General features: G+C 31.7%; 2 protein-coding genes and 1 long non-coding RNA gene across 3 annotated transcripts in view; 2 read left to right on the top strand and 1 right to left on the bottom strand.

Annotated features, from left to right (window-relative positions):
• LOC123670074 overlaps positions 1-7,390 on the bottom strand; it is a 33,698-nt gene extending 26,308 nt beyond the window's left edge. Inside the window, exon 1 of the mRNA XM_045603582.1 lies at positions 7,036-7,390. The gene's annotated coding sequence lies outside the window, so the exon portion shown is untranslated. The remainder of the gene's footprint in view (positions 1-7,035) is intronic.
• On the top strand, positions 6,224-15,058 carry LOC123670075. The gene is made up of 4 exons (XR_006745867.1): positions 6,224-6,236; positions 8,806-8,811; positions 9,948-9,959; positions 14,909-15,058. It is a non-coding gene; the product is annotated as an uncharacterized LOC123670075 (long non-coding RNA).
• A 3,412-nt stretch (positions 15,059-18,470) lies between these two features.
• Positions 18,471-23,378, top strand: LOC123670072. The gene is made up of 6 exons (XM_045603580.1): positions 18,471-18,560; positions 19,428-19,554; positions 19,925-20,068; positions 20,459-21,988; positions 22,066-22,257; positions 22,556-23,378. The coding sequence occupies exons 1-6, from the start codon at positions 18,477-18,479 to the stop codon at positions 22,696-22,698; spliced, it is 2,220 nt and encodes a 739-aa protein (XP_045459536.1). The 5' UTR covers positions 18,471-18,476; the 3' UTR covers positions 22,699-23,378.
• The last annotated feature ends 1,264 nt before the right edge of the window (positions 23,379-24,642 follow it).

Here is a 24,642-nt window from a genome sequence, read left to right as displayed (position 1 = left end):
CATGCGCATTAAATGAGTCTTGCAGAGTCTATATCCGCTAGCAACGGCACATTCTCAAGAGGCTATTTACTAACCACAATAACACACCACTAATCGAATAGCATATAATTTAGTTTGTACATATTGCAATCACATTCCAACACATTGTGATTTATAATTGAGTTTGCTCGCCGACGAAAAAAAAACCGGATTCAATTTTATCGATAAGTAATAAGACTCCAAACAAGTACCCATAAAGTTGTCATCACATCTCGATCAAATTTGAATGGGACCAAACGACAAGCACCAGCTTTCGATTAAAAAATCGTCAAAATCGGAACTTCCCGTAAAAAGTTATCAGGTTGCACACAAAGAATTACAGCTGCTTAAGTTACCTACGTACATACACAACACACACGAACACGAAAATAACAATATTCAATTTCTTAGCATCGGCGTATACGGCTTTACATCTTTGAAGTGGCTACCGTAAGTTCCAACTGCATACAATTTTATTTTATTTACGAATTAACATCTAGGTTTGTAGCTTATTTCATAGCAGAAAAAAATTGATGAATCACTTAGCTTATTAACTAAACATAACATAAAAAATAAATAAATCACTTCCAAGGCCAGTATTTTAGTAGCAATGAGCTCAAGTTGTTAGGGCATTAATATTTATCAGAGAAATAAATAATGGTTATAAATTAAATAAAAATATGTTACGAAACATTTGTCATTATAATAAATTCAGCACATATTTGAATATCATGTCTCTTATAACAAAATTTTGCTTATACAGAGCAGCTTGCATACATCTTACAAATATAACATACCTACTATGATATTTTATAACGTTACAGTAATATAATATATCAGGGATCAAATTATTTTAAAAGAGATTACAATCGTAAATAATTGTGCTTGCGAAAATAACATCATCAATAACAAACATCGACAATAACATACCTAATACCTAATATGTACAACGTAAGTAGACGAAAAAATAGTCAACTAAAGCGCGTTATCAAATAATACTCAAAAAGTAGTCATCAGATCTCGATCAAACACTACGTCAAGCCTCATCTTTTGATTAAAACAAGAATCATCAAAATCGGTATACCCAGTGAAAAGTTATGCGGTATAATACAACGTAGTTCGAAAAAAAAAATTGTCAAGTAAATACGCATTATTAGATGTAACTTGAAAACTACTTGTTAGATCTTAATTAAATTTAAACGGGACCACATGAATTGAGAACCTCCTTTTTGTGTTATGTTATGTGTTATGTTAATGCAAATATTTAGGTGATAAAAAAGTCCCTCTAAAATTTAGTTAGTAAGATAACTCAATTTTAACTACGAATCGTAATAAACATATATCAATAAATATACATAAAATTGCTTGTACGACTAACATTATACACAGACGTCGATTTTGATAACTCATAATGTGTTCAATTTCAACTATTGGACTGCCGTTAAGTTCATAATTTTTAGATTATATTTGAGTACACATCGAGTCCACAGAACAGAGGTGGTTTCTACAGGGGGCTACATTTTAAAATGGGACAACCTGCCTAAAGGAGCCTTGAAAAATTAAAAGGACTTTTTGAATACAATATGATCACCAACTACGGCTGGCGGTTTGTTCGCTATATACAGGGAATATTTCAATAACATTGGCAAATATGATCCCGGTAATATTCGGGGAGGCGAAAACTTGGAGATATCTTTCCGCATACGGATATGCTGTGGTGTATTAGAACGTATACCGTGCTGTCAGGTCAGTCCGTAAACTAAGGCTATATGGATTTGGTGAGAAACAGGGTAACATGCTTAGAAATTCGATGCGCATGGCAGATCCCGGCATCCCCACTATTCCCCGCCATGGCAGCGGTCGCAGTAACGATGGGGCAGAGGGTGCTAGGTATCCAGTGTGGGACGTCCTCAGGCCCGCTGAACCGACGGTTTACGTAAGATTGTTGGTGGTGGCTGGATGAGGATTGCGAAAAACCAGGATGTGTGGCGCGAGCTTGGGGTGGCCTATGTCCAGCAGTGGACTGCGATAGCCTGAAGTGAAGTGATTTTTTAGATTTCAAATAAATTATTACTGTATTACAAAGCGATTATATGCATATTACCTTCCGTTTTGTACGTCTAATTGTTATAGCATGAACAGATAGATGCTTTAATCATAATTTATTTCGTGTATATTTAAAATGTCTATAGTTCACTTACGGTTTTAACCTACAAAACGTGACATAGATAGCATTAGCCAAATTTTATGGTCAATGCTTTCCAAAAGTATCAACAAACGCTACTCATAATTTATTAATTAACAATTGTTATTGTTCTACAAGCAGATATGGGACGGGGGCAATGAAACCCGCGTGACGTCACTCTCCAACTAATCACAAACGATAAAGTACAATTACAAATGTTTACCACTATACGAATCGCTTGAAGCATGTTAAATGTTCAACATTACTATGAATTAAAAGATTGTTTGTTATGGTCAGTGGCTAATAAAACTTTAGGTCACTTCGAGATTGAAAAAGGCGAAAACTTGAGACACCGCTGTTATAGTATCGTTATGTGCAATCGCGAAAATATTAATTTTGAAGACATCTCAATTTAAGATTTGCTTAAAGAAGTATCTATCAAACATTCGTTGTTTATATTAAATCGAAATCACTGATACTACTAATACTATACATATTATATAACTAATTGTTTCGAAATATTATAGAATAAATAAATAAGTAACAAACGAGTATTTAGCTGCTTGATTTATATTTAGTCTATCATGTATATTATTATTTATTTATTTTGAATCTTTTGAACACGCACTAATGAAAAGAAGCCTTACGACTGTTATGAGGAACGCGTAGACAGGACTTCTGATGCACATGGGCTATTTACTACTTCACCTAGGTTATACCTAGTATAACTAGTCTGGCCATAATTACTGTTACATAAAAAGTTTTCTTTTTTTTCAACTTTTTAATTATTTTGAAAATGGAACACGTATATCATTATAAAAACTTATTTCGATTTTGCGCCATTTCACATACACAATTTTTTCGTGTTCATCATCAAATTACAATATGGAACGGGATGTTATGAAAATAGGATTGCAGTGATCGTTTTGCAAAGAGTGAGTATGGAGCCGTCGATCATATTCCAGACACTTCAAAAGCTTGGTATCAGCCGTATGTTCGTATATCGTACTATCAACAGATTAATGCTGTTAAAACCAGATTCGTCGAAACCCCATTAGGAAGCAAAAAATCTTACCACAAGAAATGATGATTCCCGCTAGGACTCTTTCGCGTATTATATAATTGTGTTGGCTCGCAAACAAAAAAAAAACCGACTTCAATTACATCGACGAGTAATACGACGTAGATCGACGAAAAAATAGTCAAGTAACTACGCGTTATCAAAGATTACTCAAAAAGTAGTTATCAGATCTCGATAAAATTGATATGTGACCACATGATAAATATCAGCTTTCGATTAAATTAAAAATTATCAAAATCGGTACACCCAGTAAAAAGTTATTGCGGATTTTCGAGAGTTTCCCTCGATTTCTCTGGGATCCAATCATCAGATCCTGGTTTCCTTATCATGGTACTAAACTAGGGATATCCCCTTTTCAACAAAAAAAGAATTATCAAAATCGGTACATCCAGTAGAAAGTTATGCGGTATAATACAACGTAGGTCGACGAAAAAAGCGTCAAGTAAAAACGCATTATTAGACATAACTCGAAAAGTAGTTGTTAGATCTCAAATAAATTTAAATGGGACCAATTGACACACACCACCTTTCGATTAAAAAAAAAATGTGTCGAAATCGGTCCACCCGGTCAAAAGTTCTGATATAACATACATAAAAAAAAAAACAGTCGACCTCCTTTTTTGGAAGTCGGTTAAAAACAAGACCTGAAGTTCGGTGCTTATCGCCGATATACAGGACCTAAATCAATATTTACAATTAAAGAGAGTGGATCAATCAAAACTCTTTCTGTCGCGATACGCAGCTGAAAGGCACAGAAATATCCTCTTTACTGATGAAAAAATTCGATGAAAACTTCAGCCAAAGTGTATCAAGATACAGTCTTGGATCATGTTGTGAAACCTCTCAGCAATACACTTTTTAAAAATATACCGTGGACTTTCCAGCAGGACTCTGCACCTGGTCACAAGGCGCGAACTACCAAGCCGGCTTGAAACCAACGTTCCGGACTTTATAAGAGTTGAAGACTGGCCCTCATCTAGCCCAGACCTAAACCTTTTAGACTTCAAATTATGGTCAGTTTTAGAGGACATGGCCTGCTCTAAACGACACGGCGAAACTGAGTCTCTTAAAAATTTTTGAAGCAAGCAGTGGCGAAATTTCCTTTGGAAACAGTGCGTAAATCCATAGATTCGTGGCCAAACAGATTAAAAGCCTGTATAAAAGCTAAAGTTGGCCATTTCGAATCGAATATATTTTTATTTTTTGCTAAGACGTTAATAAATAAGCAGGTATAAATTTTAATAATATTACATTACTTCATTTTAAAAAAAATGCATTTTCATTTGTAACAGGACTTATGGCTGAACTAGGTATAATAGGGATCAAAATATAAACAAACATGCATATTTTTGTTCCAAAATTTTACAATTACATCCTAATTTTTTTTTTATATATGACTACTATGGCAAACAAGCGCCCATCTGATGGTAAACGGTTACCCTAGCCAATTGGCTCTTGCAACACCAGAAGCATCACATGCCCATTGCCGATCCTATCCCTGAAACTCCATAGGAGCTCTGGTCACCTTACCGTACAGGAACATAGCACCACGCAGTTTTATTAAGCTATGATCTTTTGTAAGGTGAAAACCTACACAGCCTTTCCCTACACAGGCTGCAATAATATTGATTGATTAAACCAATTCACACTTTTATCTAGAATGTTTAATATTTTGAAAAATATTATTTTTAATCATTAGTAACTGATACACATCAGTAATTATATTCTCATAAAAAAAAAAACATAGTTAATTTTAAATAGTATGTTACTTTTTAAATTTTAAATTGTATAGTACGGATGTAATAATTTAGTAAAAAGTTTTATTGCTTTTAAAGAAGAAAGTAAGTAATATTATAAATAACTAGCAATCCACCCTGGCTTCGCACGGGTGCAATGCTGATACTAAATATACTACAGAATGTCTTTATTTATAGTATGATGCTAGCTTATATAGCATGGTTATTAACATAATAACAACAACATTCAAATATGCGCCGTTAGATTAGACGTTGTTACAGAATGCGTTGAAGAAATAAAGGTTCACTGCTCGTTCCCTGTAGGTGATAGCGTGATAATTTGTAGCCTATATGTTGAACCGACTTTTTAATAATATTCGTGCCAAATTTGAAGTAAATCCATACAGTACTTTTTGAGTTTATCCCGGACATACATACAGACAAACACACAAACAGACAAAAATTCTAAAAACTATATTTTTGGCTTCGGTATCGATTGTAGATCACACCCCAAGTATTCTTTTAAAAAAATATTCAATGTACAGTTTTGACTTTCCTACCATTTTATTATATGTATAGATAATTAAGTGCGATGATTATCAATGTTTTTATAAAACTTCTTTACTGTTATAATTAAACAGTACCCCTTTTAAATAATTAGATAAATAAATAAATATCTTATAACAATGGTTGGTGTATCTTATAACATGGTCGTCTGTTCCTATTGTAAGCAACTTAATGTTTGTGTTACAGGTAGCGGCCGACTATTATAACTAATTTTTTTTATAAATATGCATAGATAGCAATAATACATATATAAATACAAGTATTACATCCAGGCTCAGGTGAGAATGAAACCCGCAACCCACGGAGCAGAAAGCATGGCCACTACAAACGACGCCAACGGGCTAGTCGAAAGTATTTTAGACGGCTAGTACTTTATTGTTTGTGTAACAAATAACAGAATTTTCAACGGTTAGTGCCTTTTACAAACAGAAATCTAACTGTAATTTTATATTCAAGAATAGCTTTTGTGATAACAATCAACAACAAAAAAATATTTCGCATGTAACTTTAAATACACAATAACACAATTAACTGTCAAAGTATTTGCTAAATAGATATACGAGTCATCAAAAGGTCATTTCTATTAATAAAATAAATAATGAGTTCAATTGTCTTTATAATCACTTCCTAATTAATTTTTTTACAGGAAGTCATTTTTGAACAAATGATGTTGTTACAAGTAATTGCAAGTTTTTATAAATAAAAATGTATATGAATTACCACTATGGTGTGTAGCCTGCAACAAAGGAAGCATTGCTTTGGCTACCACACAACACAAGAATACAATCACTTTAAAAAGCAGCATTATTAATTAGCTGCGATCTTCTCAAGTTTAAGCTAATTCCTTAGTCAAGCTGCTACAAATTTTGAGCAAGTATTTCCTACTGTTCTTACCTCAATAAAACTAGATACAAATATTTACTGGATGTTAATGAATTTCTTTTTTTCACTTTATTATTACCAATAAATTTTCTATCCAGATAGTAAGGAATTGTTGGGATTAAAATTTTATTATCAAATATTATTTGATTCAAAAAACTAACATCAATAGATATTTCTAAAAAAAAACGAATAAAGTTGAGATAATAAATGTCAAATCACTCTACATGCATTACTAAAAACAAAACAGTAAATAAAAACAAAAAATTAATAATGTAATGTGCACGAAAAAGGTATTTAATAAATTTAACTACATTAATTTACTTAAATTAAGGTATTAAAAAAATTAACAAAAGATTAAAAAATTGAATATTTATTATATGATTTTTTCATGAAGAAAAAAAAGAAATAAATATCTATTTAAGAAATCGGACGTACCAAAGTTTTAGTAGTAGTATGTAACTTTGTAATTCGAGCATGTATACTATATTTACATCTATGTCAAGGTAAATGAGGATACATAGTTAAAACTTTTATTGTCAATAAAACAAAGATAATTTTTAACTTACCGTTTCACAAAATATATTTCCCATATAAGAGTTGTTGCCCAATAAATATTTCAATCAAAACAACATTTCAAGTATTATTTTATCTTTTTTAATTGATAAACAATAATTTCCTTTGTAATAGTTTTTAACCTATACACATCTCCTTTTACAAAGGAAAATATTAACAAAATAAGTACTATCACTTTCACAAAACAAAAAGAGTACGGTCACAAAAATTAAAAAAAACTTATACTGTTAAGTCGTAACTTCTGAATGCTAACTGTTTCCATAACCTCTGTTATTTCTCTTTCATATGTTTTCCCTCATCCTTGTTGCACATTTGATGATTATCAGCATGTCATCGTATGATTATGTTGGCAATATGTGTCAACAAGTAAAAATGTTTCGATTGTATGAATCGATTTAACATCGATTGTGATTAATCGGTTTAATAACGTAATTTTAAATATGTTTAATTATGAATTTGTTTTATTTTATTTGTTTAATTATAAATTGAAAACTAAAATTAAAAATTAATTCAATTAAAAATTCGTAATGCGAAGTACGCAAAACGTCACAACTTCTATTAGTAGACTGTAGGCAATGTATTTTGAGCATTCAAATTAAAATAGAACTGTATAAAAAATTAGGACGCATCTCAATTTTGTATTTTCTTATTAAAATAAGACGGGTATTTTTTTTCAAATGCTATTATTTTTTATACAAATACAATAAAAACGTTTTTAATGCAATAACAAAACATTGACCATTAGTTTTTTATAACTATGACGTACTACGACCGAGGGGAAACATCAAGCAACAATTTTAACCACGGTCTTATACACAAGTCGTGCAACAACAGTAGTAGGAGTACGTCGGCTTAATGGTTGCGCTTTTCTTTTCAATTTATGGCCGCCAGAGGCATGGCGATAGATTATGTTTTAAAATATAACGAATTACAATAAAATGTCACTCAATATAACCAATTGCAATGAAACGTCACACAAACAGCGTGCGCAGTGTGCACTGCATACCGCACCACGTGACCGAACCTATCGACAGCAGTGAGTTACAGCGGCTGTCTACGTACAACGGCATTGACGCGAAAGAAAAATTATGACACTATCGTACTAATCTCTCACCATTGAACAGACTCCATTGCAAGACCTGTATTTAAGACCGTGGCAAAACTATCTCGTGACAGATCAAATATTGGCGGAACTTTTAAAAACATTTACAGAACTAGTGCATCAATAATAGAGCAAAAACTGCTTTTTTCGCATAACTTTGACGGAGAGTGTTGTGTAAATCAATCGAAAGTTATTTTCTTATCAAATTAAATAAAAGTATTTTTTTTTTTATTAAGTTTAATATTATTGCAATTTTATTACAAAAAGGGTTTTGAGTAAAGAAACCAACCATATATTGATGCATCTTTAATGTCCTTTTATGCCATAAAGTATTGTGGAATATCAAACAAAAGTTTGACTTATTAAAAATGCCGTTGTGACATTGCATGTGCTTATAAAATAAATAATAATCAAATTTTAAATTAGAATAGTTCAAGTCAGTGGCTGATGCTCGATGCAGTTATAAAAAGTCTCATTCAATTATCAGTAATTGCTTTCACTTCCCTCCGGCTTATACCGTGATCGTACACAGATCCCTGATTTGCAGGATTTAGAATTTTCAATTGAGATTGAATGTAGGCGAAATTGAAAATCCTACTTGAAACTCATGTCTCATAAGACAAAGAATAACGATAAAATCTTTCTTAACCTAAGAGTTAAGTAATGAGTTATAACATGTGGTTTGCTATTTTTTTTAGAAAAATATTAATGGTTTATTGTATTTGACTTTGTCATCTCCGTTATTATTCCTATCTTTGAAACGCTGTCAGCATTTCTACTACATTTTATGCCGTAGTAAGTTTACAAATTTACAACACTGAGTTACAAATTTACAACACATCTTAGAGTAATTCCCTAGTCTCTTTTTTATTTTCTATTTTTCTTTTAATAGACGCCTTCCTAAAGAAAAGTGCACAACGTTAATTATTAAGTTTTGCTATATAATAAGGAAACAATGTTTATTATTTTGAATGTAGAAACATTTCGTAAAAATAGTGTATTTTAGCCTTCATGAAAATAATTGACTTGAAAAATTCCAGTCTATGCTGAAAGTATTTCTTTATATACTACATTAGAGGTTCTGCCTTCAGATGCTATGCTGAGGCAAATTTCCTAGAAAAGGCAGAAAGGCAATGCCAGAATTATCGAATTTTGGGAAAAATTAAAGTACAAATTGTAGTAAGTATACTTCAGCACAAACAAAACACTAATTCAAATCAATGTTATAATGACGTATTTGAAGTTTCAAAACTTACAATTACTTATTTTTTTTATTGGAGTACCTACGAAGGTTCGAATTGAATAGTCACCCCATAGTGGTGAAACGGGAGTTCAGAGTTTGTATTGGGAAACAATTTAATTAATTTTATGCCATGTTCGCCGTCTTATACTTAGAAATAACTGCCCTTTTTGCAATCAACGTTCCAAAAAACATAAATAACGACACCCATGTCGATTATTAGGTTTATTTACCCCATTCACCTCCTAAGGGGTTGATTTTTGGAAAATTACGAAATACGTATTCGCTTAGTTATTTTTGGGAGTACTCCTACGAAATTTCGAATCTCAATGTCTATTTAATATTGTTTCGCCATACAAATTTTGAACCACCATTTTACCCCTTTAGGGGTTGAACTTCGCAATACCATTCCTTGTTCCTTGTATACATTATAAAGAGAAACTCTGTGCAAAGTTTCAACTTTATAGGTCTAAGGGTTTGGGCTGGGCGTTGATGAATGAGTCAGGACTTGTCTTTTTATATATAAAAGAAGATAAGATCTCAAAATTTATTGATTGATTAAGAAAGTGGTTGGAGTTCAATCCACCACGCTGCTCCTCTACGAGTTGGTGAATATATTCCCTACTATGGAGTAACGATCATTATCAGTTGTCTACGATAACAACCGGGACTGACCAGAACTGACAGCTTAATGTGCTCTGCTCTGAGAGGCACGGTGGGGTTCCCCGCAAGGATAGACACCTAGATCGGGAAGAAATCTTTGTACAAATACAATTCCCTCAACACGTATAAATACACAACCCATCTTTTACAGATTGCTGTAAATTGCATACCTATATAGATACATTGTTATAGAGCGATACTAAACATTATTGGTACCTAACACACAGCTGTTAACGCTTTTCTAAGCCCACATACAGCAGTATAAATCGAGAATCTACTAAAGGCTACCTAAATGTATTTTAATAGAAGGTTAAGCTACAAGTAAGTAGAAAGAAGTGTCACTTAAGCAAATATAACTTTACATAAAGTGTACTCTGTATTAGAAAAAAATGTATTTATTAGCAAATTGTGTTTATTCTAGCTGCATTAAGTGCATGATGTACCTACAAATTCCAACGTTTTAATAGTGTCAGTATCAGAGTACCTACGCGTTGGTAAGCGTGCTTAGCCAACAGTCATTTATATAAGTACATAGGTACACATTTCAATAGAATTATGTGTAAAGTGTCATAACAATAAAGGTAAGTAGCCGTAGGTAAACATTTAATTATTAAAATACACTTTTAAAATTAAAAATAATGGATTTAATAATAATTTATAGTGTAGAAAATAAATTTACAGACAAAGACCATTCATTTATTTTATTTATTTATTTATTTCTTTAACAATTTATGTACACTAGGATAGCAAAAGGAAATAGCTCTTATAAACAATGCTGGTACAAAAGCACTACTTATCTCATGATGGAATCTCTCCAATACTCCTGCCACAGGAAACTTATAAAACAGTCGCAAAATTCATTTCAAAATTCAAAAACATTTAAATAAGAATTACGTAGCTTGGAAACATCTTTAGAATTTTTAAGCGAGCAAATTAGTTCAATGGAACAAACTGTCAAAAACCAAGACTCTAAAATAAAAGATTTAGGACACAAAAACCAAGATTTACTACATAGAAATAAAAATTTAAATTTACGTGTAGCCACGCTGGAACAAGTATTGCACCAATTTGAACAAAAAAATCTTTCATCAAGCATCGTAATAAATTGATACCAGAAATTCATAGAAGAAAGGAGAAATGGTGTCGAAGTTGGACTTGGATAAAGAGGCTATTCGGTCCATTCAGCGCCTACCAGGTTCAAAAACCAAACCTGGGATAATTTTATTAGAAATGAAATCGAAAGAAGCTCAAGAAAAATGGATAAATAGTGGAAAAGAAAAATGTCCAACCGTAGGATTACTGCTACCAGAGATCTCTAAAGAAAGTGCGATGCAAAGAGTTTACATACGAGAAGCTCTCACTAAACATACGAAGACACTACTTTGTAATGCTAAAAGTCAATTGAATAAATATTTCCAATACATTTGGTACAAAAATAGTAAAGTTTGTGTTAGAAAGTCAGGTAACAGTAAAATTTATTATATACGCTCAATAGATGATATTAATGAACTTATAAAATCGAATTAAAATTATTTCAGATAAAAATTCTAAATTAAGTCTATATTAAGTTTTATTAACTTTATTTTATTTATTTTATTTTCTTATTTTTAATAATGGGTAGTCAGATAAAAAAACATATTTTATTGTAGTTCCTAAAACGACTTCTTTAAACTGTTTCCTCCTAAAACCTACTTTAAATGTTTCATGTCTGCATCTAAATACAGTCACATACTAAACATTTTGATAAATTGTTACTACTCACTCACCACTGTAAATTTCCTTTAGATGTAATAAAATTTAGAGAAGCTGGTATAACAGATAATATTGTCCATCTATTTAATATACCTGGTTATAGTATATTTTCAAAATTAAGATATAATAAAAGAGGTGAGGGTATTATTATCTATGTTAAAAATCATTTAAAATTCACTTTATGCAAAAACAAAACTTTTTGATTTGAAAGTTTAATTAGTACTCTTAAATTATCTTCTAACCAAGACATAGTAATTATTATTTTATATAGGCCACCCGCAACTTACAAGAATGTTTTTGTTAAGGAGCTAGCTGGGTGCATTTCAAAATTTACTATTAAGCAAAACATTTTGATGATCGGAGATACTAATATAAATATTAAATCTTTAACATCATATTCACGTTCATAATTAGATATGCTCAGCGATTGCGGACTAATGTGTGGAATCACCGATTACACCAGAATTGTAACCAAACAAAATATAACTACAAAAACATGCATCGACCACATATTTGCGCGATTCCCCACATCTCACCTGTACTCTGCGGTGCTTGATACTGTACTAGCAGATCATCGAGCGATACTTTTTTCTTGCGATATGGACGTTGAAGCGAGGTTAACGTAAAATGTTTCAAGAAATTTGGTCGATATAGAATTATTAAACAAAGAACTAGCAAAGGTTGACTGGGGTAAAACTAAACAGATAAAATGTACAAATGAAATGTACAACTTTATAAAAGTCATTTCAAGAAGCTGAAAAAACTGAATCATTAAATATAAATTATAAGAGAAAATCAAACAAAACTAAAGTACCTTGGATTGATACGGACGGACTTAAAAAACGACGACGACGTTGACGGTTGCAAGGGACCGGCGTATGATATCGTTAAGTGCAGCATGTCTCGAGAAGCGGCCTGCACTTTTTAGACATGACAGACCGTGATGTCCTAGCTTGTCGACATCACTACCACAGGGACATTTATGAGGAGCGCAGACCAGAACCCCAAGTCGTAGACAGGTTGCGATTCGGAGCGTGTCAGGCTCAAGAAATATTCCTGTACTTGACGAAGGGTACGCGTGAAGCCAGTAGCCGGCCTCATGCGTACCCACGGCCAAAAGCCTAGCACGCGCCGAACCTGTACTACAGCTTAAAAGATTGTCATAAGTCAATTTGCAATTTATGTCGTCCCAGCTCCTCTGTGAATTTGGAGAAACTGGAAAATTTTGACCTGGGCATGCAATTAAGAAAGCGTATCTAGCTTCTTCCAAACCAGCAATCTCAAAGTTTGAAGGGGATGCCCGTAAAATTTTACTTATGAGATTTGCTGAACTATGGACAGAAGATAGGAAGGCTGGCAAAGCGACACTGGAAATATGCGAATCCCTAAATCACCATAACGGATAGGTATGCTTGGGTCCAAGATTGCTTGTTCAGTTGCATATTAAGAATCGATTCTAAGCTGATTTTGATTAAGTCGTCTACTTGTGATTCTAAAAGGAGCAGCAACGGAGCGCATACGTAAATTTTGGGACGAAAAGACAGTATTTTAAGATACAAAGTGCATAATGTGGACTAATTTCTAGAAGACGGTCAACAGAATTTTGAAATTTAGTGATTGAGTTATTAATATATTCAGAAACAGATTCATCAAAAATTGGAGAACCTAAGAGGTAAAGGGAATTACTATTAACTATTTTAATATTTGAAGCCAAAATATTAAATTTTTGTTTTACGTCATTTAAATTTAAGTCACAGTTATTTATAAAAAGTTCGCATTTGCTAAAATTAAGTTCCAAACCAATGACTTCAAATTTATTTTTGATTAAAAATAGGTCCGAAAATTATTTACATCAAAAATTCTGGCAACATGTTAAACACCCTACTCACACCCGTACTATCGCAAAAAACCGGTTATGGACTACTAGGTGCATACACAACACATATGGTGAGCGAACAACAGCTTATTTATTGGCTAGACTAATAAATGACGTACCATCAAAATTGATTGAGAGTATTACACCAATTAATTTAAAAAATAAACTTAAAAATTATTTTCTTGATACTATTGTGATTTGATGTATTTGGTTGTGTGCATCTTTTTATTTGAGTTTTCAGTCCCAGCTTGCTTCTAATAGGAGGGTGGGTAAATATGTAATTATTTTATATATATATATAAATTTATTTTATATATATTATTATTTTATATATATATATAAAATAATTACATATTTACCCACCCTCCTATTAGAAGCAAAAGCTATATATATATATATATATATATATATATATATCATATATTTGCTTCATTGGTTATTACTAAATAGCATTGTCATAAACCTACGTAGTTTTTTAATGTTATTTATAATGAATAAGTACAGTATTGTTTATTTGATAAATAAAAAAAATGCGTGTACAATCTAAACATATTGAGAATAAAAATATAATATAAAATAAATAAATAATAATTATTATACAATACATTTTCTGTTATTACTATACTACTATACGGATATAGAAATTTAATGCACCCTGAAAACAAGTTGTTATTATACTTTTTTTTAACAATATCCAAATTTCCAGAATTTTCTAAAGCTAACCCAATATTCCTAATTCTTGAACCATTTACTATTTATATTGTACTAAAATTTTATGGGTATCCGTTCTTTAAAACTAAGTAGGTACTCATGGAAATAATCCATAATATCATCTCATTAATTTCTATTCGAACGTACCTTATTTATGTACACTGTCAATTAGGTATTTTTAAATAAAAATAGCATAACTAACGATTTTTTTACATATTGCTAGATTTAACATGTTGTTCTTGAAAACTACTATACATCAATCTGTACCTATTTGCTTCGCGCTTAGTCACGAGAGCAAATAAATAATCATACACCACAATAATTACATTTTAAACGACCCTAGCGCATTCAAAGTAATGTCAAGTATCTAATCTGCTTATAAAAAAACTAAAAGAATGCGAAATGTAACAAATAATAATAATAATAATAATGTGACACTAAAAAAAATTATCTTTAAAATACAATAATGTTAAACATAAAATATGTTGGCTCGCATCGACACGTAATAATAATGTAGGTAAGTACGAATATTCCGTGACCATACTGACATCAGAAAACGTGCCAACCGATTCTACATCCTCTTCTACTGGAAAACGAGGAAGGCCGTGTGGACTCTTTTTTCAGGAGTGGAAGGACTCTTCATAATCAAGCAAAAAAAAGAAAATACTATGTATTTTGCTAAATGAATATGGGATAGATCATATTCTTCTTTGGAAGCAAAACTTGTCTAAGAATTAAGGTTGGCTGATGCCGAAAAAAAAACTGTTTTAACTAAACAGTTCCGTAATGAAAATATAATAAAAAAGCTAACAGATGAAGAAACGTTAAGTTTTTTTGTTGACTTAGATCTGACTAAAGTACAATATATCTATCTTAATAATGTTACAGATGAAAGAAACTGTTTTATCTTTCCACCTTACTACAAAATACAAGATATGAAAAATAAATGCTTATCCACCTTCTTTAACCAACGAAATCACGAATAGATATGCAAAAATTTTAAGATCTAGGGATCTATTAGATCATACTGCAGCTATAATTTTATCAATAGATTCACTTTACAAGAATGGAGTGCAAAATTTACTTTTATGTAGTAAATGGGGTTGTGATGGATCATCTGAGCAAAGCCAGTACTATCAAAAACTACGAGAGGAATCCGATCTCATTTGCGATGCAAATTTGTTTATTACGTCTTTTGTGCCCATCAGAGTAATTGATGAAGAATCAGGTGCTATTATTTGGCAAAATCCAGTGACTTCATCTCGGTTCGTTCGGTTTTGTCGACCTATTTCAATAAAATTTTGTAAAGAAACTCCAGAAAAAACTAAATTTGTTGTTGATGGAATAAAAACTTAAATACGAAAATTAACTGAAGTAGGGCACAGCAGGAAATTTCCTGCTCAACATATGGAGCAGCTCGACTGGTAGTACCTCGACCTTACAGAAAATCACAGCTAAATGATATTGTTTTCAAGCAGTGTTGTGTTCCTGTTGGTGAGGTAAGGCGACCGGAGCTCCTGAGGGTAATTGGGGATAAGGTTAGCAACGCGTTTGCGTTGTAACTGCTTACCATCAGATGAACTGTACGCTTGTTTGCCTACCTAGTTACATTAAAATAAAGCCTGCTTCCTTCAATAATCAATCAAGAAGGCGTAAGAATTTAAGTTAAGCATGAACTTTTTTTAACAATAATACTTAGATGGAAAAGTGGCGCAAGTTTTAACAGAGACAACTTCTAGTTCCACGTGTACCATATACAGAGCTACTATCAGATAAATGAAGGATTTGACTAAAGTGTCAGAGAGACCTATAAACGAAAATGCTTATCAATACGGACTTTCAACATTACACGTATGGAAATGATATTGCATATCTTAATATATATAAATCTCGTGTCACAATGTTTGTCCTCAATGGACTCATAAACTACTTAACCGATTTTAATCAAATTTGAACACCGTGTGCAGTTTGATCCAACTTAAAAGATAGGCTATATTTTATTTTGATATATTATGTTATTATTCAGAAAAGAATAAGGTGATACGAAGTTCACCAGGTCAGCTAGTATAATATACTCTTTCATTTCAAACGTGGTCTGCCACGAGCGAAGAAAAAAAAGCCTCAAGCAAAAAAAGAAGGTCGAAGGACAAGCGATTTCACGTAGAGTTAGGATTAAACATAGATATACCACAATAAGGGACAGGGAATAATAGTGATGGAAATACAGCAAGAAGGTTTTTTACAATGCGGCGTACTGCTGAAATCACAGGAGTAGACATTGATTTAATAAATAATATATATATATATATATATATATATATATATATATATATATATATATATATATATATAATCAAAAATTATACATAATTCTGCAAGGTCTGACTTCTTCTGTAATGATAGATAGCAAAAAAATTGGTAACTATGCTGGGGAAATTGCGAGATTATTTATGAACAAATATAATTGGTGTTACATGCCATCATCTGCCAACAAAATTTTAATTCACGGAGAGTGTTATAAACCATTTCGCAGTGCTACCAATTGGACAACTTTTGGTTCAGAGAAGATACGAAGGAGAAATCGATCTTAATGGCCTATTCTACCTCATACTGGTCTCAAGTCTAATCGTAACTTATTTGCAGGAAGGTTATCATCACCTTTATTCATAACTGGTGTATGGTGTAGTGAATAAACAGTGCTGTTGTCTGTCACATTTTAACTCTACATATATTATAATAGTAAATAACCGAAACGAGTTCAAATGACACGTGACTATCTGGAGCATTTGAATCACACGTTATCATTACATTAAGTTGTTGAGCCATCACTTCGTCATTCGCTTACTAAGGACTCACTCAAACCCTTTATATAATAAAGCTTATGATAATATAATGTTTAGTATGCAATCGAGCACTTTCTAACTGTGCAGCAAAGACCAATTTCTATACCACTTCGTCGTCGAAAAGTTTTTACTTTTTATTCGACTACATTTATAAAAAGTCATCAGTGTAAGTCGATATATTTTTCGCCTATTCATTTGTATATACTTCTATATTTATATGTTATATTATATACTCAAATGCAGTATTGTAATGTGTAGTTTTTAAATATAAGTATTTAAGCTTTTGTAAATTTCAATGACAGATAATTTGTTAAACAATAACATATTAAATTTTCACTGCAATACTCGCTCTTCGAACCAGGGCCGGGTTTATAGGTCTTGAGGCCTCGGAGCAACAAAGAAGTAGAGGCCTTTTGGCCCCATGTTATTTTCCAAATTAAATTCTTTAATTCCTTTATTATTTATTAATTCCTTTTAAAAAAATAGACAATTTTTAAAGATTAAAACAAAAAAATACGAAACGAAAAGTTGTTTATTATTGTTTACTAGTCTGAATTTGATTTTTTTTTTCCGAAGTCTCTATATTGTGAGGGCTCTTCTTTTGTGATGGCCCCAGGGCTGTAGCCCCGGTTGCCCTCCCCTAAGTCCGGCCCTGCTTAAAACTAGATTTATTAATACTATAGATAAATGTTAGTTTTTTTTACATTAACCCGTCAAAGTTTGAAACCGTAACAGTAGAACCCTTAGAGTTTTTATCAAGCAATATATCTCGAGTATTTATTAAGTGCTTATTGTTTAACGCGCACCAATATACCATACACAATTCACCATTTACAATAAATGAACTAATGCAAAATAATCCACTATAACCTTTCTATTTCATGTATATAGTAATACCTACAATAAATGATTTAAAGATAACATCGTTTTTTATAACATTCAAAGGACAAACCAATAATATTATTGAGATAAGATTTTCCTATACAAATAATGTCTAGCTGTAGAAGTGATCCACATATCCTAATTAAATGTCATATAATATTTATCTTTCGTAATTGTTCCATTTCATAAATGCGTACAGCCGTTACTTATCATTTTGAATGGTACCGCTATACTAGTCATAACTGTTCGATGTATAATTGATTTTACCTAAACATATGGAAGTGAATTTTTGTTTATTTTTGTTAAGCTATTAATCATTTCTTTTAGAATTTTTTCAGACGATGGTAAAATTGAAAGAGTTAAAAATGAAAGTCAAAAAAGATGGCGATTTCATACCTCCCGATGGGGGTTGGGGTTGGATGATTGTCTTCGCTGCTGGATTTTCAAACGTAAGTTCACTATTTTTGTAATAATACTATTTAACTTTGTGACTTTACTGTTAAAATATGTGTATTTATTTATGTATCAATTTATTAAACTTGCATCGTTATCTACGTTTAGTTGTGCATTATACATCTGCATCTGTAATTAAATTATGCAGAAAAAGTAATAACGATGTTAATAGCCCAGTAACATTAAAAATCGCATATTTTCATTTGAATAAGAAGAAAATGAATGGCGAAGCCACAGGCCTTCACTAACACGTCTCTTGGTTAAAATTACATGATCTTGATAGCATAAAGATACATACGTGTATGTATTGTTTTACCATATTATTTTATGTGTAAATTTTTACTACCATCTTATCTAAGTAGTCCTGCCCAGTCCACTAGTGTAATTTAGCACTAAAATTTGTGTATAAACTCAGCAAATAGTATTATTTTGTCAAAATCAATTAAAAAGAATAAGATGTACGGTGATAAGAAATACAATTGTCTGAAGTAAATAATTTTTATCTTTTAGATATGCACTTATAAGAAGCATGGCTTTCACGTGATTCGTGTAATGATATTTATGAATCAGAGAAATTACTCTTATTGTAAATTCTTGTTTGCAGATATGAAATGCAGTATAATCGTCCTTGAAGTAAATCCATGCTTAGAATTTCTGAATAATTGTTCAAAATTGCTATCCGTATCTTGTTTTGATATTTATTTTTCATATGTACCTGTTTCGTATATTAAATTTAATATCCCTATATACTACATCGTTTAAATTTAATTACTTTCCTTTGCCTTAATAGAAGATGCGTGCCATTACAGTCTAATTCAGTCGTTTTATATGTTGTATACAATAACTTTATGTATCTCTTTCAGTTGTCAGCACTACCAATGTTACAACAGTTCGGCCTGTTGTTCCGAGACAAGTTCTCCCGTCTGGGCATTACCAGTTCGCAAACAACGACTATCATCAACATGAACTCCGCGCTGACCTCTTGCGTCGGTGCGTGATACGCCTCGCATGGTAACTCACTGATACCATACTGGCCATCCAATACTTTAATATCTGCCATTCTGCGTTAAGACGTAAACACGTAGTAAAGTGCACTTATATTAAGGAATATCCTCGCTAACAATTTTAGAATTTTGTGACTTTGGTTCATAATCCTTACTTCGTAATTTTGCTCATACATTATTTTCATACCCTTGCTAGGCAAAAAATAGCAAAACAAAAAAAAAGTAATTATGGAATTTGATGCATTCGTTCGGAAGTTAAAAGTTCCATATACATTTTAGAGACTCATTTTTATTCAAGTAGATTACCTATAACATTTGATAACACGAGTAGCTCAGGAACAAATTTTTTTTTTCAGGATTAGCAAACGGTCCAATCTTTAAAATATTCAGCTATCGTCAAGTTTCACTTACCGGAGCGTTAATTGTTTTTATGTCACTACTGTTAACATCATTTTCTTACAACTTTGTTACGTATTTGACATTTTTCTCTATATTTTATGGTGAGTTAACGTTTACCGCTTAGTACGAATTAATCACTATTCAAATGTTTTATTTTTATTTTATATATAACTAGGTCGCCTAACAAGCGTACGGCCCACCTGATGATAAGCGATTATCGTAGCTTATAGATGTCTGCAACACCAAAAACATTGCAAGCGTATTTCCGACCCTATCTCCACTTCGCTCCAGGAGCTCTGGTAACCTTACTTACCAGCAGGAACACAACACTGCTTCAAAACCTACTAGCCCAGTTGGGCTGCTCCCGTTTCAAATGATTTGATTATAACCGAAGACTCTCAACAATATATAATTATTAAACCTGTCTGTAGATATAGCAAATATTATATCAATTTAAGTAGATATAAATAATTTATTTTTAATTCTTTTAGGTGCAGGCTATGGTATCAGCAGTTCAGCGAACGCCTTAGCTTTAAATACATATTGGAAAAACAGACGAAGATTAGCTACAGGATTATCATGGACTACAACAGGCTTAGGTCCTGTTGTATGGCCACATATTATAACTGGACTTTATGCCGCCTTTGGCGAAATGGGTACAGTTCTTATTATAAGTGCATTCGCATTACATTCAGTGGCATGCGCTCTCTTACTTCAGCCAGTAAAATGGCATTCTAAATCTCCAACTATCATAACCCAAGACGAAGAGAAATTAATGACTCCAATACCAAGAATGGTTAATTTGAAAAGCGAAAACAAAATTAACGAAAGCAGTTATTTTAATCAACTTTCAAAGATAAGAAGTCATAGTCTCTTATCTAGTCAGTATCTTTACAACGAAGATGATCCAGTTACTCCTGGGTATGAAATAACAGACCCTGGTGTACCTATGATGCTGAGAGCAAATGATGGCTATTTTAGTCAATCGAGGCAATCCAGAAGTAGACTCTCTTCTGTGGAAGCATCTGCTAAAACATCACGCTTAAATTCAAAAAAATCATCTATGTCTAACCTATTAGACAACCGATCGCGAAAATCGTCTATTTTATATCTTAATGAGTCCAAAAAAAATTCCTCGGCTAACCTAGGAACCCTTGACCGTGAACCCAAGCAAACAAATAAGCTAAAACGGAAATCTTCAATAACTTTTAATACTCAAATTCCAGAATCAGAAATAGAAGATTGCCCAACATTAAAAGCACCTCAAGATTTGAAAGCAGATGAAAAAGCCGAGGTAGAAAAAATAGATTCACAAAAGGCGAAATATATTGCAAATAAAGCAGAAATGAATTTAACAGGTACGAAAAGTATCAAGTCGCTTAAAATGGATAGACAATACAGTGAAAAGTATCATAAAGACAACCATAGTAATGTTTCATTGAAAAATCAAGATGAAATAGACGAACGAAAATATTTGAAAGATAATCACAGTAATCAATCCTATCGCACAAAGCAAAGGCGTAAATCTAATAATTTTAACTATGAGAGTGAAGTACTTAAGGAAGCTTCGTTAAAATTGGAAAAATATTTGAAAGAGACTGAAGATAGATATCAAACGGATAAGTTTAAACTTTTAATGAATAGTCCTTTAGAGGATGATGTTTTTAAAGTGAAAAATGAGGAAGGGAAGCAAGACGAAATAGAAGGAGAGAGTGATTTGACGTTCTGCCAAAAAGTCTACATATTTTTCGACTTGGATCTCCTAAAAGATCTTACTTTTATCAATTTAATGTTGGGAATCACATTGGCGAATTTTAATGAGTTAAACTTTTCATTATTAACGCCATTTATTCTAGGAGATTTCGGAATGACTAAATCTCAAGTAGCCATATTTATGTCTTTATTGGCTGGAGTAGATATTTGTGTTAGATTTTGTATTCCTTTTGTAGCAGGAAAAATTGGATGGGATAATAACTCTTTTTTCTTATTCGGTGTTATGTTGATGGCCACGGGCAGAGTAGGTAATTATTTTTATTTATTTTTAACAGATACAAATGTCCTTAAAATTAAACAATGTCCAATTTTAATAATTTTCTAGTGCTGTCTTACTGTCAGGATTACTCTGTAGTACTCATGGTAGCAGTAATTGTTGGTTTTGGAAAAGGTCTTCGAACAGTTTTTATGGCTCTTGTGATTCCTACTCACGTTCCTCTGCATAAATTGCCGGGTGCTACAGGGCTACAGTTATTAACTGCTGGCATTGTTTATCTGACTTTAGGACCAGTAGTCGGTAAGACAACATAATATTCACTATGTAAATCAATTTTCTTCATCATTGCAGCCTATACAGTCCACTGCTGGACACAGGCCTCCACAAGTTTACGCCAAAAATAACGTGAACTCATGTGTTTTGCCCATAGTCACCACGCTGGGCAGGCGGGTTGGTGACCGCAGTACTGGCTTTGTCGCACCGAAGACGATCAATTTTCTTAATCTACTTTATTTACCCAAATTGCTACATCTATCTTAAATTACAAAGTCTAAATTATTATAGTGTGTATTTTCAATACAAAATATTTATATTTTAGGGTGGATAAAAGACACTGCATCTACAGCCGTTACATTACATTGTCTTAACATCTTTACCTGGCTCACTGCAATATCTTGGGGCTTAGAAAAATTCTTAACATCGAGGAAGAATGAAATTCAACATGAACTAATAAAATCGTGAGGCTAAAGTAAAATTAATAAGATTACTCCAATAAATAATTAAATACATTATATATATTCATTTTAAGTTCTATTAAGTGAATAATGCCCGAATAAATGGAAGCTATTAACCAATGATGTCGATTAGTGTCGACTGAGGTCGAGTTACTGGGGTCAGTCGTCCGCCAGTGCGCGTACTAACATTCGTAACATGTGTCACGATAACATCTTTACTAATGTTAGCTAGAATACTGTAGCTACCTTTCTTTTTGATAAGTACTAAATTTAAGAAACAAAGTGTTAAGTGTATGGATTTCATTGATTTTCTCCTAATAAGTGTTATGTGCCAGGACAAAGGTGTTCTAAGGATACGTTTTAACAGAAAATAAGAAAACCAAACATTATAAATTAAATAAGGAATTTGAGTTCTTAATCACAGTATGTATTACTAAATACACCACTAAAATAGTGTGTTAAAGAACGTAAAACGTAAATTATTAGAAGAAAAATAATTTAAAGCAGAATTGGGTTTAGGTTTAAAGATTATTTATTCTCATAAAGACAATAACATCACTTACATGAGAACACAATTAAAATAAAAACAAGCAATTAACAGACATTCGTTGTCGTACTTACATTTTCAATGGAGAAAATAACACACAAATTATTAAACACAGACCAACCAGATACCCCGGATCAATTTAAAAAAAGCAAAAAAAACATCACCGCGATTTGAAAATCACTATTTTACATACTCTGATAGATATTTTTTAATTTACTTATGTTTATGATTATTTTAGTATATTTTAAGTACTTTTTCCGAAAAGTAAACAGAACAAAGTCAATAGTTTTGTATTGAAAGTAATTTATAATTAATTAAATCCTATGATATATAATAAAAATTATTCATAGTTAATTTTAGTAACGAAATCGATATATTATAATTGAGAGTAAGAAATTATTATCTTTTTGAAGACAGGTTCAAAAATAAATGAGAAGCTGTTCCTTGAATAATTGAAAAATTTAAATTAGGCAAAACAATTATAATATCAAAAAATAGAGAAGATAAATGTATTTTCGTATTATTAACAGTTTCTCGTTTTGTTGGTGCATATATTATCCTATTTAAAATTTTATAAATACATTACTGGATTCATTTCTCCGCCTTATAACTGTTTGTAACATATTATTGTTGTAGTTTTTTTTATATACATTTAAAGCTCCTATCAATATTTAATAGCATTTACGTGATTAGACAATTGTAATGTATTAAAAATAATATTTTTCAAACTTATAAAATTTAATATGATAACGTACAATACGAGTATATACACCTGAAAAAGTAAGTTTTACGTTATTAATCAACATGCTTACTAATATTATTTCTTAAGAGAGTACATCTAAATCCTTATCAATAATAGTTCCTTATCTAATAGTCTAGTCGACAAGTTGAAAATGGTCGAAAATAGATATACTGCTCTTAGAAAAATGTTCTTAAAGCGTGTGTTATATATAGCACATAAAAAATTGCAAAAATTATAAACAATTAAAGATGAACAAAAAAATGGCATTTCGTTTTTGCCAATATTTCATAAACTACTCATATTTAAAAAATTTCAAAAAAAGATTCTAAAAGAGGAGGAACCTTCCAATAAAATACCTTCAGTTCCCGGATCTCTAAATCCATTATTTATAATTTTAATGCTGAAATTGGGTCTCCGTGTGACATTTATAGGTTGCGCGAGCGAACTAACAAATTTTTCTCGAACTTCCGTCTCAATTGTAAATGTTTTATTTAAGTAATTGTCGTAAATTTTTCACTTCCTAGAGCCTTTCTTATATACATAACTAACAAGTTAAAAAGTTAAAAAAAATATTTATACTTTGTATATAATAATTTTTGTAGTTCCAGAAAAATCATAATTTTTTGGAAAAATCACCAGTTTTTGTTCAAAAAACGAGCAAT

Source organism: Melitaea cinxia, chromosome 4, assembly GCF_905220565.1.
Source record: "Melitaea cinxia chromosome 4, ilMelCinx1.1, whole genome shotgun sequence".
Classification (NCBI taxonomy): Eukaryota; Metazoa; Arthropoda; class Insecta; order Lepidoptera; family Nymphalidae; genus Melitaea; species Melitaea cinxia.
The sequence above is the reverse complement of the archived record's forward strand: the minus strand, read 5'-3'. Positions and strand labels throughout refer to the sequence as shown.

Excerpts from the sequence above, each read along its gene's own strand:
- LOC123670072 (XM_045603580.1), top strand. The coding sequence starts at position 18,477 with ATGAAAGTCAAAAAAGATGGCGATTTCATACCTCCCGATGGGGGTTGG. Across the intron at positions 19,555-19,924 it reads CGCGCTGACCTCTTGCGTCG|GATTAGCAAACGGTCCAATC; the intron begins GTGCGTGATACG and ends TTTTTTTTTCAG. Across the intron at positions 20,069-20,458 it reads ATTTTTCTCTATATTTTATG|GTGCAGGCTATGGTATCAGC; the intron begins GTGAGTTAACGT and ends TAATTCTTTTAG.